Source organism: Cricetulus griseus, chromosome 10 (genome assembly GCF_003668045.3).
Source record: "Cricetulus griseus strain 17A/GY chromosome 10, alternate assembly CriGri-PICRH-1.0, whole genome shotgun sequence".
Taxonomy (NCBI): Eukaryota; Metazoa; Chordata; class Mammalia; order Rodentia; family Cricetidae; genus Cricetulus; species Cricetulus griseus.
Genome location: NC_048603.1, coordinates 15378963 through 15399382, shown reverse-complemented (window position 1 = coordinate 15399382; position 20420 = coordinate 15378963). Strand labels below are relative to the sequence as shown.

Sequence of the window (20420 nt, the reverse complement as noted above, 5' to 3'; positions counted from 1 at the left end):
GTCTGTGTGTCTGTGTGTGTGTCTGTGTGTGTGTGTCTGTGTGTGTGTGTGTGTGTGTCTGTGTGTGTGTGTCTGTGTGTGTGTGTGTGTGTGTGTTCTGTGTGTGTCTGTGTGTGTGTCTGTGTGTGTGTCTGTGTGTGTGTCTGTGTGTCTGTGTGTGTGTGTCTGTGTGTGTGTGTCTGTGTGTGTGTATGTGTCTGTGTGTGTGTGTCTGTGTGTGTGTATGTGTCTGTGTGTGTGTATGTCTGTGTGTGTGTGTGTCTGTGTGTCTGTATGTGTGTGTATGTCTGTGTGTGTGTCTGTGTGTCTGTATGTGTGTGTGTATGTGTGTGTGTGTCTGTGTGTGTGTTTGTGTGTGTGTGTCTGTGTGTGTGTGTGTGTCTGTGTGTGTGTGTGTCTGTGTGTGTATCTGTGTGTAGGGGGAGAGGGTGTTAACGCAGCTTCGTGTCGTGAGAATCATCTAAGCAGATTTTTGTTCTTCAGCTCTCACTGACATAGGTAAAGACCTAATACTAAGCCACTAATATAGCATAGATCAAAACCAGTATTAAAAGGGGATTTTTTTAAAAATTGAGAAATATATTTAAAACGAGCTTTTTCCTCACCTTGAAGAATGAGACTCTAAAAACTGGCGGAAATGCTCAAATTCCAGTTTGTTGTTCAGTAGGTCGTTAAAGGTGAAATTCTTGTATTCCTCGGGGACGTTACTCCAGTACTCCATGTGTTTAGAGATTTCAGACAGTGACAGCATACCAGCCACAGATCCAGTGGTGTCCTGGTGACAAAACACTTCACAAGACTCTCTTAAATGCAACAAATTGTCTACAGTTTTAAACAGAGAACTGAAATAAGAATTATCTCCTGGGCCTAGGCCAGTTAACAACGGGTAGAATTGGATAAACACACTGGATGTTCATTCTCGGACTCTCAAATTTTCTCCTCTTTCTTTTTACTCCACCATCTTTTTTTTTTTTTTTTTTGCCTTTTCCAGAGAATTTTGAGTAGTTCCTAAGATTGTTGCAGCAATATGAAAGTCATTTGTTTGATAGAAATACCAAGGAGTCTTGTCAAACACACTGAAGTAACCCAAAAGTATATTTCAGAGCTCAGTTACTCCATCCCTTTTTAATGAATGCTAGTAAACATTGATAGACATGAGCAAAGTACTCTATGTGCAACTGTGTATGAGCGCAAGTTCACATGGCTGCCTGGGTGTACAAAATATTTGCTTTCAAAACATTACTTTGATTTCTTAATGAAGGGGAAATGCCTTTTGTAATAAAAACAAAATCATAAAATGATATTACCACCAAGAGATAACTACCATCACCATATAGAGTCTCTCAGTCTCTCTGTGTATAACATTTACATATAAATTATATGTACATTTATATAAGTTCACACATGTAAATAAACTACATATGTGTGGTGCACGCCTTTAATCCCAGCACTGGGGAGGCAGAGGCAGGCGGATCTCTGTGAGTTCGAGGCCAGCCTGGTCTCCAGAGCGAGTGCCAGGACAGGCTCCAAAGCTACACAGAGAAACCCTGTCTCGAAAAACCAAAAAGAAAAAAGAAAAAAACTATTGTTTTTGAGAAACATTTATATAAAAGTAAAACCTTCAGTTAAACACAAAAAAAGAAACTAAAAATAACCCAAAACCCACTGTTCATAACTCTCTCTCTCCTGTCTGTCTCTCTCAGTTTGGTGAACTCTTTTTGCACTTGTACACGTATGTGCATATATGTAATGTTACCTAAGTAAGATCACAGGTTATGAGTTGGAGGGTTGGTTTTTGCTTTGTCACGGGCTGTGTTTTTGTGGCCCTGGCTGTCCTGGAACTCACTCTGTCGACCGGGCTGGTCTCAGACCAGAGATCGGCCTGCCTCTGCCTCCCGTGTGCTGGGATTAACGTTAGGAGGTTGCGCCACCAACGCCCAGCTTGACATTAGTGGTTTTCTTCCATATATTTTTATATAACTGTATGTCCTGAATAGGTCAATTAACTGCAACTTTCACGTAGATGCATACATTAATTTTATGGTTTTTATGGGACGATCAAGATTTATCTAATCAATACAAACTTGAAAATCTGAGCTGGGCGTGGAGGCACATACGAGAGGCAGTGTCAAGAGGAGGATGAGAGCAAGGCCCTCCTCAGCAACACACTAGGTGAAAGCCACTGTGGTTTACAGCGGACTGTCTCAAAACCAACCAACCAACCAACAAATAAATTTCATAATTTTGCAAGTAAAAATAAGAGTCAATACCCTAACCAACCCTATGATCTCTTTACTGACATTTGCAATTATTTTCCTTATTTTTAAAAATCTGTTGCTACAGGCATGGCAGTTTCTGTTTAGAACATGCAACTGAACTCCTGTAATTTGAGGACAAATACAGTTACCGACATGCAGAAAATGATGGGTACCAATTAAGGGATCGCCATGCGGTTTAAGGCTTAAGTTTCCGGTCTTAGGAAAGTCCCTCTGTCGATTTACCAACCTGGTTTTTCCAGCGATGTTGAATGTGTCGTTATAACACCCCGGCCTGTCAAGTGTAGCGAGCACGCCAGAGGGAGGGGCAGCAGGGTGGTGCCTGTTTAACTAATATACATCTCGATGGCTTACCAGCAGTGTGCAGGGCGGTGACTGTCTCTGGGATTCTAACTGGCGATTTTCTAAACACGGAACACCTTACCTCACCCTTCTTGAGAACTGCTTCTTTATGCAAAGCGTGCAGCTTTCTGAAGTATGTGGAATCCAGCTGCCGAGTCTCTTCTTGTAGTTCCACCTAAAAACCAGCAAAGCTTACGATACTAGTAGAAGGCACTATATGAAAAATGGGGGACAGAGCCAAATGGCTTTTGAGGTGGGAGCAGAAAGCCCTGCTTCACTTAAAACATTAGCCACAATGAAGTCACGAGATTGGCCACAATGAAGTGACGGGGGATGGATGTATACAACAAAGAATGAATACTTTGTATTTAATGACACGGTTGCGGTCAGTGCACACCACGCCCCTCCCTGGGCACACACAGACAATGTAACTATGTTGACCACATTTTCAGTTTCTGATCAACCTAAGAGAGTGAGTCACAGAGGCTGCCAGTCAGTGTAGGAACCAAATACTTAGCAGGAGAACAAGAAGGGGCAGCGTTGTTTACTGGTGTTCCTAAGTGTTTTTTATTGCTATAGCAAAAGAGGAAGCAGGGCTGGAGAGGTGGCTCAGAGGTTAAGAGCATTGGTTGCTCTTCCAGAGGTCCCGTGTTCAATTCCCAGCAACCACATGGTGGCTCACAACCACCTTGAATGAGATCTGGTGCCCTCTTCTGGCATGCAGGCATACATGGAGGCAGAATGTTGTATACACTATAAATAAATGAAATCTTAAAAAAAAAAAAAAAAAAAAAAAAAAGAGGAAGCAGTCCGTCAAATTACTGCTCATAGCAGGTCTGTCTTCCTGACATATAAATCCTCACTCTCTACAGACAGGAGAATAAAAACACTCTCCAATTCTCTATGGCAGGGAAAAACCAGTCAAGTTTGGCTGGCTAGGTGCCTGGGAACTTTCCGTATTTAGCGGCTAGCTAGCTTTGATAGTCTGCTTGGAAGTCCTTCTGGGGAACGAGTTCACATCGTTCAGTCAGCCAGGCTTTTAGAATAACCCTCTGGATCGAAGGTAAGAAATATTCTAGAACTAAGATGAATGCTTTCCCTTTAATTGTTAGAACCAACAGTATATAAGCCGTCTTACATGTTTTTATAAGATTCATTGGCTAGTGCCAAAATGTTTTGGTTCAGGGCAATTATACTTCCAAATTTGTTTTGCAATTACAGGATCGCATTGCAGACTTCACATTTCTTCTGAGAAGTGTGTTATATATTGCAAATGTAAGTTGAGAGAGGCTTTTAAAATATCACACGATATTCTAATTTTTCTAGTGTAATCTCTACATTTCTATAGTAGAAAGGATAGTATGCTAATTTTTTTAGACCTGCAAGAATTAAGGAATGAAGGGAACTAAGAATTTATTTGGGTTATAGAATTGTTTCAGTCACACTCCAATGAGGTGAGTCTATGCAAAGTGTTTCTGTGTTAATTTTATCATAATTGTTTAATTGACCCTTCTTGGTAGACAGCTCAAGTCCTTGGGTAGATATTAATAAAAAACAGGAATTCAGCAGTGGCCTCTGACCCCAACAGTGGCCTTACATGCATTTTTACCTAATGAAAAAAAAAAATACCCAGGGACAGTTTTTATTTGTGATTCAAAAGAAATATCTAAAGAGATTTCCTCTAACCATCAATGATAATCATGAAAATATCCCAGTGCTGAGGTTTAAAATGACATTTTTTTGGAATGTCAAATGCTGTGTACAAACTTATCCAGTCAAATGTTACGATCTGATGAACACCTGGTACTTTAGATAGAAACGCTGAAGTCAGTGGGTCAGCTTTTCATGATACATGGGAAGCAGTTAGATTTTCTACGGGGTGGAGGTGGGAGATACTTCCTGTAACCCATCCAGCAGAAAATAAAATGGGTTTTTCCCATTTGCCTTAAGACCACTGCTGGGAAATGTCAGTAAAGGATGACACCAATCTGGCTGCTTGCACAAAGTAAAAGCTCACATTTCTCTTCTGACACATTTTTACAGAGAGCCGAGAGAGGCAGAGATCAAGGCTTTTGTTAGAAGACAATAGGGAAACTGACAAGAAACAAAACGAGGAAGATAAAAAAATGAACGGGGTTAATAGGCATTTGCCCTGCCTGTGCCTGGGGTCTTCCCCAATCCTGACTGCAGAGCCCTGGCCCACCCGGGGCCGTAGGCCATGCTTGAGCCCTCTCCTGCAAGCAATGTCCTCCGGGCTGTGGTACCTGTGCATAAGCCACTTGGTCTGACATCACCATCTGTGTCCAGGGTTCCAGAAGGATGAGGAGGATATATTCTTCCGCTGTGTCAAAAAGGTCCTCGAATGGTGGCTGTATCCTTAGGTAAATGTCCTTCCTCTCTTCCGGGTCAAGTCCTATGTCGAGGGTGGCTGACGGAGCAATGTAAGTGGCAAAAAGATACTGAGAGAGAGAGGGTGGGACAGAGAGGGTGTTGTGAGAAGCCACAACAGTTAGCAAACTCATCGGCAAAGATGGCAAACACTACACATGGTATGGTAACTTATTTGTCCAAAAGAATGCTCTCCTTTTTTTTTTTTTTTTTTGCAAAAAATTGACAACTAGTCATCCCCCCCCCCCCACACACACAGATAACAAGAGTGTAAAGATACGCTATGATTGACTGACTGTCGGGAGCCAGGAAAATTCCATTAGAGGATTTCTGGAGGTCCAAACCTCCAGTTATGGTAACCTGGGAGCTCCGGTCTACAATTGTTGCAGATGCTAGCTAATCTGCTATTGAATGACATAGCCTCAGCGGAGAATGTCCCATAGTTTTGGGTCTCTACAGAACTAAGCATTTGAAGAGGCCTGCACCAAGGCTGAGGGCTAAGTATACGGGACAAGTGAGGATAGAGAGAGTGAGGAGGTATCTGGCGGGGGGGGGGGGAACCATTGAGAGAGATCTACTGATAGGGTCTAGCAAGATGGAAGAGAAGCGGTCTCAGGGTCAGGGAAGCACAGTTAGGAAACAACTGGGAAGATGCTGAATAAAGAAGAGACTCCAGTTTTGCAGCATGGGACTGAGAGCTCTCTAAAGATGACAAGATGCCTGTGTCTGGTCTTTATCGACATGGGGTTACTAGGAATCCCCAAGTCCATGCTCCCCCACGCAGTGGTTTGAGGCTGAAACATGCCGGGCCACAACAACTGAAATCACCCTTGACAGTGCTGGACTTTCCTCGGGTTTCTTACAGAATGAATCCTGCATGCTAGGCGAGCATTCTGCCACTGACCTACACCTCAGGCAGCAGAATTAGAAGAGGCCAGAAGAGGTACAGGAATCCAAGGGCAACTGCCAGGAAAGGACATCCATCCGGCCTCACCCCTTCTCATGCAGAACCCCAGGAACTCTGGGGCTGCAGAGACCAATGGCTCCTCCTCTCCTGTCCCCCACATGGCACCACTTGGAACCTGCCAGAGATCCAGAGGGAACCGAGAAATTCCACCTCAGCAGAGCTGACAACAGTTAACACTGGAAGTATTTTTATTCCTTATTTTCTACTATCCAATTTCCACTCTTTCTTGCATTCATTTCTCATGGCGATTTTGCTTTTGCTCGCATGTTGCTCAGTCAGGCTTTATGACAGCTGCTCATGTTCTCCACCTTGTTGGCTATAAGGCATTCTTTACCATACTCACCGGCCACCTCACAGACCCAGCTCTTATTCCTAAGTCTTTTCTTCCTTCTTTAATTCTTACCCCTCCACTTTTTTCCTAGTTGTACCTGCCAGAGACTTAACAGTCTCTAAATCTTTGGCCCTAAGAGTGTCCCAGCTTCTACCTCCCTCCAACTTTACCCAACTCAATTCTTTTTCAGAGTCAATCCTTGGTCCTCACGCTTGGCCACCTTGCTCTCCTACCACTCAAGTCAGTGACTAGAACCCAAGCCCACTCCACACTATCCTTGAGTGTTTGCCTCCAACAGTGGCTTACGTCAAAGGGGCCACACTTGCTAACCGGCTAGTACAATATCCACACAGCTGAGCTAACAAGAAGCTGTGGTTGCCTTCCCAGCTATCCTACATGGGGAATGATATAAAGCTTACACCAGACACCCTGAGCTCCTCAACTAAGCAATTTATTTTCTGAAGGACACACCACCAACGGCCAAGTCCCATGTGAACATTGTAAATACTTCAACAGAAAAAAATATAGCTGATGAAAACATAAAGCAGGCAACAAAATAAGGACCTCATGTGTAAATCCCAACACAGGAGCATAAGAGACATGAAAAACCAAGTCAGTATAACTCTCCCCAAAATTATTAGCCCCACAGCGGTGGCATCTGGGGGTGGGGGAGAGTTAGATGATATCCCAGACAGAGCTAAAAATTATTATAGATATGTGCAAAGATGCAAACGGTGGTGGATGATTGAAAAGAAGAATTCAGCAAAGAGACAGAAATGATGAAGAAAAACCAACCCGAAATGCTGGAAGTAAAAAGCAGGAGGTCAACAGGCATCTGGGAGGTCACAGCAGCAGAACAGGCCAAGGAGGTCAGAATACCCAAGCCTGAAAGCAAAGGGGAAGAAGGGGATTGTCACAATGCAGACAAAGACAAAGGAAAAAGAGGGCATCTGTGCAAATGTCTAGACATACAGGGTCTCTGAAAATATCTACAAACTGAGCACAGAAGGAGAATCTTGCTCTGAGGGCAGAGAAAACATTTTCAAAGATGTTTTGAAACAGATGATATCCCAGTACGAAGAGAGATGCCAGTCTAGTACTGGAGACAGTTAGGACAGCAAAGAGATAAGGCAAAACAAACAAACAAACAAACAAACAAACAAAGCAACACCTCCCTCCTCATATTATAACCAAAGTCTTGAATATACAGAACAAAGAGAATATGGTTAAAAGTTGCAAGAGAAACACCACATCACACACACAAAGGCAAGTCCATCCAAATAACAGTACATTCGTTGACTGAAACTTCCAAAGCTCAGAGAGTCTGGACAGGTGGAACTCAAGTTCTAAAGGCAACTGCCTACACAGACAGCTATACCAGGCAAATCCATCACAGCTGAAGGAAAAATAACAACTTTCAATGATCAAAAAAAAAAAAAGTGTATGACCACTTAGCCAGCTATACTAACGATACTAAAAGGAATCCTACATAATTAAGAGAAAAAACATCCATCCAGGAAGCTGTAGGAAAAAATAAACCACACACCACACTAGAATAATAGTAAAGCAAGAGGGGAAAAAAAAAGCCCAATACTATAAAACCAAAAATCTGACAGGAATTAATGCATACCTTTTAGTAATAGTTCTGAATACTAATGGTCTTGATTTCTCAGTCAAAAGGCACTAGGAGATAAGGTCGAAAATTGGGAGCCATCTCTTTTGTTGCCTCCAAGAAATGCACCTCATCACAAAAGACAGACACTACCTTAGAATAAATGGATGGAAAAAAGGTTTCCAAGCAAACAGACCTAGGAACCAAGTCCAACAACACAGACTTCAAAGCAGGTGAGAAAAGACGAAGGGTCCCTACTCGTGACTGAGTGGGGATGGAGAGGACACTATAAGTCTAACAGACATGCATAAAACACTAATGCTGTCAGTTCCATAAGAAACAAAAACACTACTAGAAGTCAAGTCACAGACTGACCCGAGCACAAAAGTCCTGGGTCATCACTCTCACCAACTGACCAGCCATCCCATCAAAAAACAGAGAAATACCTCAATTAATTGAGATCGCCGATCACATGGACTTGGGTGAGATGTCTCAGAGATGCTAAAGGTTTCACCAGAGGACTCTCAGAACCTATTACATTCTCAGCAAAGTGACAGAGTGCAGACCAGCACAGAAGAGCTCTTAGACTTCATCGGGAAAGCAATCTTATTCAGAATAGCCTAACAATGCCCTTTAATATCCCTAGCCAAGGATGTCAAAGACTTCTGTAATTGAAACTTTATAAAACAGGGAAGGAAGAGATTAAGGCAGACATTGGAAGACGACAGAAAGACTGTGAGAGGCGTCTCTGCTGGAAGACGGCTCCTACCGGGGGTACTTATTCTCCCTCCCTCTTCCTTTCCTAACTGGGACCTCAGGATACAGTTTTATTATTCGCCTTGTTCAAGTATCAGCGCCTATGATGAACAGGATAATCCTCTCAAGAGCAGCAAGGTTCACTCCGGCTCCTTGATTCTTTGTATCTTTGTTTTAGAATCAAGCAAGTAGAGGGTGTTAGGTGTTAGGGCAGGGCCTTAAAGAGGCCACCCACCTCCTGGCACCTGCTCCCAAGTCATGGTCAACACGTTTACTGTCTTCTGCGGAGCTGTCCCTGTGCTTCCTCAGCTCTCCACGGTGATGGAGGCAAAGGCCGACAAGGGGATGAAGACAAGGACTCGGTTGTCAATGCTTAAAGGGCAGGGCATTAGTTTTCCTGGGGGAGAAATAAGGAAATGCATACTCATTCTAGATGAGCGTGCCAATGGCAGGCAGAAGAGGGACGATCGTGCCCAGGTCCAGCTTGGCAGCCACTGTTATTGGGCCTACTTACTGGAGAGTAGGTGAGGGATCACTCACAGGTGTGTGGTTGACCTCATGTCACTGCAAAGTCCCCTGCCAACATGGGTGACTCCTACCTCCCGGAAGCTGCGTATGTAGAGCCCCCGCCCCTTTAGCTAATTTTCCACCTCCTATATAAAATGCAGCACTTCCCAAAGCCTCATATAATTGGGGGAGCGTTGCACATTGCCGGGAGGGTCAGGAGGGAGCGGCTAGAATTTCAGGTTAGAGTCTAATGACCCTCCTTTACTCCTCCTCCTCCCACCAGGGTACGTTCACAGGCCTGATCAAGGCCGCAGTCACAGCCATAATGCGAGGTAACAACGGCCATGTTACGCTCTAGGGAAAGTGTTCCACAACCTCAGGAAACGAAGTAAACTTAACGGTAACTCTGGCTGACTTCCAGCGTTAAGATCGGACTACCAGGCTGGAGAGATGGCTCGATGGTTAAAACCGATTGTTGCTCTTTGGAGGAGCCGAGTTCGGTCCCCAGCACCTACATGGCACCTCATATCCAGCACCCTCTTCTGCCCTCCGAGAGCCCCAGGAGTGCGTGTGGTGCTCACGCATCATGCAAACAAGCATTCGTAAACACAAAAGGAAATGGACCTTTTAAAAAATTAAAATTGTCGGGGGCTGGAGAGATGGCTCAGAGGTTAAGAGCACCGACTGCTCTTCCAGAGATCCTGAGTTCAATTCCCAGCAACCACATGGTGGCTCACAACCATCCGTTATGAGATCTGGCGCCCTCTTCTGGTGTGCAGATATGCATGGAAGCAGAATGTTGTATACATAATAAATAAATAAAATCTTTAAAAAAATCGTAAAATGTCTTTCTAATAACCAAGGAACAACTTGATGACATATAACAAATATAGGATACTCATATATAGATATATATGATAAAACAACATACATAATAAAAAAAAGTTAAGCACCTTCATATATTTTGTAGATGAAATAGCTTGAAGTTGATGCTACCTAACAATTTGATGAAATACAAGGTATTTCCTGGAACACCTTATTTACTTGTGAGTTAGAGACGTTATTACAGTATCTCGGGCCGTTTGCTGCTTCTCTGGCCTCCTGACTCTTTTTTAACCACAGAATAAATAACAACACAGCTCCTGTCAGAGAGAAAATGCTCCCTTCGTGTTCTTTCGAGGCCACTCTCGTCAACCGTAAAGCAGAGATTCACACACACACACACACACACACACACACACACACACACACACACCTGTGGCAGACATGATTCCAATTTAAACATTAGCGTACGATGCTTTCCCCGGGCCAGGAGGGATACAAGCATCGCCTGTCTGTGGTCTGGCTGCCTGGCACTGCACACAGCACAGCCCTCAGCTCCATCTCTCTTGGAGGCCCTCAGAGGTTATATAATCAGGAAGCACAGGCCGGGCGGCCTGCCCACACCTCTGGACACCTGCATCTCTGACTCACTTTCTTGGCGAGTATATCAAATGGGACGAGGTGGGGGGGGGGGAGAAAAAACCTTTCACAGTTTGGAAATTCTGGCAGTCTATTTTCTTGCCTTGTTGAGTGAACTCTTAATAAGACTGTTTCGCTGCCAACAGGACAAGGACGCAGAAGAAGAACTCAAGAGAGGAGGAAGAGGGGTGGCAAGGAGAACCCAAAGAAACAAAGACCAAAACCAATTTTTTAAAAAAGGGCGTGGAAGACACAAACAATGTTTGATAAGTTATTTTTGCTTTTTAATGGGCAATAAATGAAAATTATATTTAACTTACTTTGGGGGTGATGAGAAAAGACCTCACTGCGCAGCCCAGGCTGGCCTTGAATTTACAATCTCCTGTCTCTGCTTCCTGGGTGCTGAATAAGTAAGGGTACACCCACTGCACCCATTTAATTTAAATTATTTCATATGCGTTCCTTATTTTGGCATCATACATAAAGAGAAATGTTTGCATTTCTGGCTAAGGAAATCTCAGGTCTTCGCTGGAGATGACACTCTGTACCCTCAACAGTGCACTACATGGGAGATGGAGCAAGCAAATGACGACACCTGCCGGTGAACTTTTCTGAGCCTGTGACATTTTGCATGCTAGATGAAGTATCACCAACTGAAAATTTTTGGTTCTGTGGATGTGGTATTTGCCTGCCATTTGTAAGGCCCTGGATCAATACACCATAACACACAAAGACTTGTCTTCACCACACCAGCCTTTTCTCCTTAGACCTTCAAGCCTGGACAAGCACACCTGGCAGACGAGAGTGCCGGGCTTTCTGAACATGTCCCTTTTCCTTTTCTTTAACAATGTGAATAGCAAAGAAACTGTGTGACATTCCACAGTGGTCTGTGATAGCTGGGTTTTTGTTTGTACCAACTACTAGCTGATGACAGCTGTGGAGTGAGTCTCCAGTGACGCTCTAGGCGTGGGCTATGTGCACACGAATGGAGCATGGAGTGTGCGGAAGGTGAACAGTCCTTGGGAAGGAAACTTCCCATAAGCTCGGGCTGCCTGATGAGCTGCAGCCAGGCGCTCATCTGCGTTCCAATGAAAACAACAACAATTTCTGTGCGGCCTTAAAAGGCAAAAGTCAAGAATACCACCAAGCACGGTAACACATGTGCGGGTTCGCCCTGCTACGATGCAGCTGTTGGCTTCGCAAAAAGTGTTTCCTTTTGATGTGTTCATTTAATGACGGGGTGTGTGGGTCTTGATGAGACTGCCTGGCTGCACTCCTTGCCTGATGTTTGACTGTCACCACCAGGCCGGGACTGGAAGTGAGAGAAGGAACTAGAAAAATTGAAAACTGGAAGACGCTTCCAGAACTACATACTGGGAGACCTTGATGCCGGCTTATGGGACATCTGGTGGATGAGCCGGGCAGGCGGGCATGAGGACACTTACACTTACGTAGACTGTCCTTTGATGGTAAGGGTGTGAGATGATGGGCACACTTATTAGCCCGCTTTGTTCAATACATTAGGTATGCACACATCAAATCACCATGTACCCATAAACACGTAGAGTTACGGGGTGCTGACTTAAAAAGTAATAGCCAACAGATTTTCAGCATAATCAGCTGAAGTGATTCAGAGGTTAGGAGGAACCATTTATGTTTCAGCATGTTGTCACATGGGAAGGCCCATTTTTTTCTTGGCTCAGTTACTTGACTATAATAAGGTCAGCAGAAGGCATTTTAACATGTACCTTCCACATTCTTCTAGGAGTTTTCCAAGATAACTACCTACCAAAAGGCATATCAGAAATAAAGGTCTGTCTGCAGTTGCTTTTCCATTTGCTAGGCAGGTCCACTGGGGTTTGCCAGACAGACTGGCAAGGCAGTGTCGACCGAACCTACCAGTCCCCAGAGGAAAGGAGGCACCTTCAAAGCCCGAGCTACCTCTTCCTGTACTGTAAAGATAAAAGAAGGGGAACCTCTGGGCTGTGGGAATGTACAAAGATTGTTTGCACAGTTTTGATTTTTTTTTAAATCAGCTTCTTTTCAAGTTTAAACTAAGCAAACTATGGGGGACTTTCTAATTCTGGAGCAGAGGTAAGATGCCGTCTTTGAGAGGTACAAGCAAGGGGGATCTGAGCAGTTTCTAAAATTCGGGAGAAATTCTGAAGGTGGAGGGTAGGGGCTTTCAGTTCCAATGTTGTCGAAACTTACCACGGAGAAGACAAGGATGACACTTCTCCATTGTTCTCTCTCTCCATCATCAGAACGTATGCTGCCCTGTCCTAGCTCATGGGAGCTAAACAACAAACGGTCGGAAATTTTGTGAACGACCTATGAAATTTAGTCATTGTCAAAAGTTAAATTATATAACTTCCTAATTATAGAAATTATATTAAAATCAAGGAAGATGAACACTTAAAACTGAATGCTTCCCAGCGATGCTGTCTCGATGACGTTCAGGACTGCAATGTCATTTACTGGTGCAGCACTAGCTGGTGGAAACACTATGTGATGGTGGCGACTGCCCGTCTCTGCCCAGCTCTATTCTACCCTGTCATATCAGGAGCTCAGAATCGCCTGCGCTGAGAGTTATTTCCACCCAGAGATTAGCACGTGCTACAGACCGGGACTACCCTCCACACTTTGCTGCTAAACATTCACCGTGACACCCTGACTAAAACGCAAAGATTCTCTTTTTCTACCATGACCACTACAAGGGATAAGATGGGGTTGGGGGTGCAGACAGCCGGTGACGTCAGCTAGCTCTTATGTTTACTGGAGGCAAAGCCACAAAGCTAGAATATCCCACAGGCACACGCCAATCTATAACATTTTCCTCATGGGCTGTTTGATTAACCCCCCCCCCACCCAGTTTTGAAAGTATGGAATACAAATACATTCCTCTTAGTTTCATCAGAGCGAAGCTGTCTGCAGGAAAGCTAATGAGTGTTGCTTTAAATTTGTCTTCACATTCTGAGCAGTGTTCAGAAGGGCCAGGCTGAACTTGACACGGGGAACATGACTAGAGTGTGATAGATGAGTCAGGGGGTCAGGATGTTCAGGGGGGTGCACTTGTCAGTTTGTCCTCCTGAGGAAGTATAAGGAACAGCTCTGAAGAGGAAACAGCAACACATGTGGAGAAATAAAACTCATATTATTGGGTCTTAGCTCGGAGCTCGGCTTGCCTAGAGATCCAAGTCACTTCACTGCAGCTTTTGTGCTCAACTGTGACAGCCAAACACACAGCTGTGCTCGAGGACCAACGGCAGGGGAACCAGGAACCTCTCGACGGGGCTCGATAACTCTGCTCTTGGAACTTACATAAAACCCTGAGGTGAAACAGTTCTCCAAAGCTAAAGGCAAAAGGCGTCCCTGGGGATGTTTATATCAGGGACATGAATGCCCCATGCTGGATGCTTCCTTCCAGAAACCACAAAACAGGGCAAGAGAGAAGTCTGCTTTTAGAACCATCCGCAGCTCTAGTGGACACAGCGTCTTGTGGTCTGAGCTCATATGAGGCGGAGAAAGAAAACAACAAGCAGATCCAAGCCATCCAATCTTTTTTTTTTTCTTCTGCAAAAGGAGGAAAAAATGATGGTTTTTAATGACTTCTCAAATCCTACTAGGAGCTCAGAGACATTACCAAGAGGCCGTGCCACCCAGAGGATAAGTTGCACATGAAGCTTTGTACAGATGGGCTCGCATGAGAAGAGCTCTGCACTGTTCACTTAGGAATCCCGAGGATGGGCATCTGGGGGTTGCAACATACTGCGCCCGAGAGGCCAACTGCTGCCTGACAGGATCTCACCCAGAGATGACAGCGTGACGACAACTCACTGAGAGTCCCTGGCCACTGCCCAGCCCTTCCTAACGAGAACTCAGAGCCGCAGAATTTCAGAAAGTGCCAATAGGCCTTCAGACAGACACTAGCTTGAACCAGTTTGGACAGAGTGAAAAAAAATCAGAACATGTTAAGAAAGCCAGAAACAAACCATAAACTCCAGGGACAAAATGGATTGGAGTTTTAAAACTGACCGGTCATTGCTTAAGACGTTTTGAGCAGAACCGATTAATCAAGTACACAATGGAGTAAAATAGATGAACAGCTAAGAAAATTCCCACCAGTCAAGGGCAATCTAAACCTCCCAAGGATTTTATCATCTCAATTTTTTTTATTAAAAATAACTTTAATGGGGCTGGAGAGATGGTTCAGAGGTTAAGAGCACTGGCTGCTCTTTCAGAGGTCCTGAGTTCAATTCCCAGCAACCACATGGTGGCTCACAACCAACTGTAATGAGATCTGGCACCCTCTTCTGGCCTGCAGGGGTACATGCCGACAGAACACTGTATACATAATACATAAATAAATCTTAAAAAAAAAAACTTTAACAAAAGCAGAATGTATTTAGGGGAGATACTTAACCTCTAAAAATAAATATAGAAATCAGTGAAGAGTAATTCATTAAGAACATGATTATAAGAGAAACTAGTAAACAAGGAAGACCCTAAGAGAGACATACATGGTCCCCTGGAGAAGGGGAAAGGGCCAAGATCCCCTGAGCAAATTGAGAGCACGGGAAGAGGGGGGAGGGAGCTACGAGAATGAGAAGGGGGGAAGAGGAAGGATGCAGAGGTCATGAGGGAGCAGAAAGGCTGAGTCAGGGGAAGAATAGAAGAAAGGGTATGGGATAGGTAGGGTTTTAGTGGGGGTGGTGGTAGGGGAGGAGGGGAGGGAGAAGGGAACTGGGATTGTCATGTAAAACAATCTTGTTTCTAATTCAAATTAAAAAATGATAAAAAAAGAACATGATTATAGTCACTTTTTGTTGTTGTTAAAAAAAAAAAAAAAACTACAAAAAACTTGTTTCGATCCATCCTAGCAAAGCGCTAGACCAATACAGGACAGCAGACTACCAAGCTACCAAGCGGCCATGACGAGAAAAGCTGTCATCGAGCAGCTGTGTTGACAACCTCAGAGCGCAAACGTGCACGCAGCAGTTTGCCTGTCCATTGGAGAGCCCTAGGGATATTCTCTCCGGTCAGTGGGTCAGGCTGAGTAGCAGAGGTCTCAGGCCGGTGAGCTGGGGACACACACAGTCAAGCTCTGCTTCTGTGACATTTTCCTTTGGGGGATGTCACTGCTAGCCCAGTCTCCTCTTGACTGCAATGTCCTTTCTTAGATGCTCTGGGACAGTTGGTCAGAGGCAGCCAGTGAGACTATCCTATCTCTAGACAACCTCTCATAGTCATTTTGAATTATTATATATGGTCTATGTTTCAAAGTGAGATGAGAATGGACGGGTGGGATGTCACTATTGTTCCCATCAACTCGTTAGGGTCAGACTTGGAGTAGAAATGTGGCATCTGGAAGGCCAGGCTGGGGACGGCTGTTGAAGGTGGGTGGTGGGATATGACAGATCATTAAACCGTTTTACAAAAAAAAAAAAAAAAAAAAAAAGTTGTTGAAAAATGGGCAGTGATATTCATAGAAAAATACATAGCATGTTGCTGAAAATGCAAGCATGCCAATAGATTATCTCACTTATTAACACAAGCCACTTATAGTTCCGACCATCCAAGGTAGATACAGAGAATGGGATTATCTTCACAGACTCACGGGTCTAATGGGGAAAACCTCAGTGGTGAAATTTAACACTTAATTATTCACAAGGATATTTTTTAGAACGTTAAAGTGAAAGGTTAAGCAGGACAGTAGACATCTTTGCAGAGGAAATTAATAATAAAAATAACAACAGTAAAACAGTACAGTCAGTATAAGAAGTATCTGGAGTCCTAACAGTTCTAATTCCAGGATTACCAACTGCTAGGGAATGCCCTTAGGAAAGTCTTAGTTTTCTAATCTACAGGACTGGGGCGGGGGGAGGGGGCACCAAAGAAACCACCTCTCGGGTTTGTCAAGAATTAAATCAGCTATTATCATAGAACCTAAGAGGCAGTAAGCATTTACATAGCTGACACATGTAACTGACATCTAGGGTCCAGAGAAGGAGAAGTTTAGGTCCTGGCCTTCCTTGGATAAGAAGGTTAGAGAAACTCTTTGGGATGCGGGTTGGTTTTTCTGATCTATAATGTGTGTGGGATCTTCAGGCTGCAACTTAGGCCGCTGGTACAAACACCCGCAGGATGACTGGGAAATGAGTGGTGACTGTGAGACACAGGGCTGGTGGCTGTACACGCTCGGCCTGAAGCCACTTCACCAGCAAAAAAAAAAAAAAAAAAAAAAAAAAAAAAAGAGGTAAACCAAGAACCCTCTGACTCTGCTCAGTGGTTCACAGTGTCCAGGAGCCAACCTGCCTGCTTCAGTGGGATCCCTTCTCTCTGTAACTAAAACAAGCAGTGTAACAAAGCTCGAGAGTAATTGCCCAGCAGCACTAGGGAGAGACACTGAAATTGACCATAAAGCTCTAAGGAGGATGGCTACAGCCCGAGGGCGTGGTCAGGCACACCTGTAGCCAGCCCCTAAGTAGGCGTGGCTACAGCTTCGCCTACACCTCGCCCCTGTCCATCCATCTTGGAGACCGGGAAGCTTGGCAATTGCTGCTTGCGCACCTGGAAATACAGGCCTGCCTAGAGGAGCACTTAGCTCATAGCTCTTTAATGAACGCATGGGGACCACCCGGAAGTGTCTAAGTCCTGTAAACACCTAGGGGAGTTAAACAATTACCCTAATGGATGGTGGGGAGCAGTGGAGGCTCATCTTCCATACAGCCCCTCTTACGTCACCTTTTTTAAAAAAAAAAATTTCCAAATGAGTTTGTGGTTAGGGGCACCCAAGGTTTGGGTAAAACGTGAAGTTAGCTAGTATGTCCCTGGAAAATGTTGCCAGGACGATGCAAGCTTTAAGAGGAAAAGGTCGGCCTGGTCCTCTTCTCTGAACTTTCAATGTCTCCCTGAAAACTAGAAGGGGCAGAGAGGTCTGGGGTCTGGCAGCGGTGCCTGCTTCGTTCACCCACTGGTTCCCTGCTCAGGCCAGAGCCCGGCTAAAAGTAGGTATTTGTGGGCACACCAGTATAAGTTTCTAGGCTAGGAATGACGCATGCAACTGCTGGTCTAATTTGTTATTCTGTAGCACGAGTTCTAATCGTAATTACTATAAAAGCCCAGAGTCAGATATAGGGGAAAATGCTGAGAGATCAGAGAGATGGAGGAGCAAAACCACAGCCATCTCAGCTACTCAGCTTCCAGCCGGGAAGAGACTGAGCTCCTGTCTCCTGCTGCCTTATCACTTCCTCTCTCTGCCCAGACATATGCCTGCCTGTCTGTCTGTACAGACCTCCAGACCTCTATGGTTAACTAGTGGCTAGCTTCGCCCTCTGATCTTCAGGCAAGCTTTATTTGTTAGAGCATAAACAAGACATCACTCCACTCTTCCGTTTGTCTTGGTCACCTGTTGCTGCAGTTGGAGAGTGGGAGCAGAGCAGTGGGGACAGACACATGAACACTTGAGGAATCCCCAGGCAGGTTACACTGTGCAATCAAGTGTGGCCATTGGATCCATACTGTCTCACGACACCCATGGGAAATGATATAAAAATGGCAGTACACAATTTCCGAGCTGTGTCACAACTAAGGATTCCTAAGGTCACCAGCGCATGCATGTAGGTCTCGTGACATTTATCCACTCCGCTTTTGTTTCCTTTCTCTCGTGAATGTTGAAAACACAAATGGGTGGAGGTACAGCTGGGGGGGGGGGAGGTGGCCGTCAGCGAAATTCACATCACGGGGCCTTGAAGACCTGTGTTCAGATCCCAGTGCCCATTGTGACAGCAAACATCCATAATTCCAGCGCTGGGGTATGCGGATGGTCAGATCCTGGTAGCTAACCGGGGGTCTTCAAGTTCAGTGAGAGGCCCTGTCTCGAAAGGTGACGTAGGGGAAGAGATGAAGGAAGACAGCCAACTCCAACCTAGTCCTCCTCGCTCAGAGTTGAAGACAGTGTTCTGAACCCCAGAGTCCTGTGCACTGACCTGTTTACTGGGTCTCTTAAGGGACATCGTTGAAGGAAAGTGTGGAACAGCAGCAAGTCAATTTCTTGCCACACAACTGGGCCAGAGAGTGCTGTCACATCGGTGGATGGAGGGAAGTGTCAGGGGTGGGACTTCCAGTTATCAAGATGGAACCTAGTTGTGGTCGGAAAGAAGCTGTTCCGGAGCTGTTCCTATGAGCTAAATGGAAAAGAACTGGTTTTGTGTGTGTGTGTGTGTGTGTGTGTGTAAGGGGTTGTCATCAAGAGAGAGATTTATTTTGTGCTAAATACGACTAAAAGGAGAGGCGTGTCTGGCTCAGAAATTAGAGAACGTGAAATAGGTCCCTCATTCCTGATGTGTTCCCGAAGACTTATTTTAAAAATTATTAAAGTGTTTTAAAATCACCAACTGTTACCTACCAGTAAAGGAAGAGAATTATCTCCTCTCCCCGCTTACTCCGCTGTGTCAGGTTTGTTTCCAACACAACCAGATTACTTCAGCAGCCGCTGCCTCCTGAGAGAGCAAGCGTCCCCAAGAACAAGGTTCTCATTCTTGTATTGGGAGGACCCCCGAGTGTGAAACACTCCCTTTTACTCTTTAAAAAAATTATAATAATATAAATACATCATTTCCCCCTCCACACCATCTCTTTTCTCTCTCCAGACCCTCCCATGTGGGCATATATCTTTACTCGGTTTCAAATTCATGGTCTCTTTATTCATCTTAATTGTTGTTAAATACAGCTATGTATATGTACAATGTACATACATATGTATTCTTAGATACACAACTCCACCCTGCCCAGTCTGTATAAGGCTACTCGAATGTACGTTTCAGGGCTGACTCTGGTATTAGATGACCAGTTGATGTGTTCTTCCCTGGGGAGCACTGCGTTTGCAGCTCTTGGCATTCGTTAGTGCCCTGTAGTTCTTTGTGTAGTCCCCTTGGCAAACATATTGTTATTGTCCTTGTTCTGCTTGTGTTTAGGCAGTCGTGTTGGTGAGACTTTTCGGGTGTAGCTTCTGACATTACAAGGAGACAGGGTCTCACAGGAAATGCCCCGAGAGAGACTCTTAACAGAGTGTGTTTCCATCACACTGTATCCTAACTCAGAACAAGTTGTAGCAGAGGCTAAGGTAGTAAGCAGTGTCACCTGCCCCGTGTCCTGTGGCTCTGGGTTTGTACTATCTTATTGTCCACTCACGCTAATTGCCAGGTTTTCAATGTACCCCTTCCCTCTGCCTGGGAGACTTTCTCACTTGCTATTTCTGCCATGCGTGTTTGTTACATTTTCTGGAGGCTTTTCAAGTCATCTGAGCTGCCAGCATGCCAAAAAGAGTCTCAGAAGGACAAGTCACACGTTTTCTTTTTTAGTAGCCACAGCAAGCCCCTCGTACAAGATTCTTTGTATCTACTGAGCCTAGGAAACAAAACAGAAGCGCCCGGCTCCACCTTGCTTTCTGAAAGAGAAAAGCAATCGCCTTCCCTGAGAACTTGTTACTGTTTACCCTGGCCTGAGCCTGGTTTTCCAATTGACACATTGTCTGCGTTCACATCTCTCCAAGATAAGAAATTAGCATTTGAAATGTGCCCAGCAGAAGAAACACACACACACACACACACACACACACACACACACACACACACACACACACACACACACACACACACACACACACACACACACACACTCTAAAGAGCTCATGCTTCAAAATTACTAAACATACAAGGGAAGAATCCACTGTGTCAGCAGAACTAAAAATTAGTTCTTCCAAGAACTGCAGGTCATAGA

General features: G+C 44.7%; 1 protein-coding gene across 1 annotated transcript in view; it reads right to left on the bottom strand.

The window, feature by feature from the left end:
* Positions 1–20420, bottom strand: part of Rgs22 (regulator of G protein signaling 22) — a 100128-nt gene that overhangs the window by 27124 nt on the left and 52584 nt on the right. Inside the window, 3 exon segments of the mRNA XM_035449663.1 lie at positions 606–775; positions 2701–2793; positions 4883–5077. Coding sequence (XP_035305554.1) covers positions 606–775; positions 2701–2793; positions 4883–5077 — 458 coding nt within the window.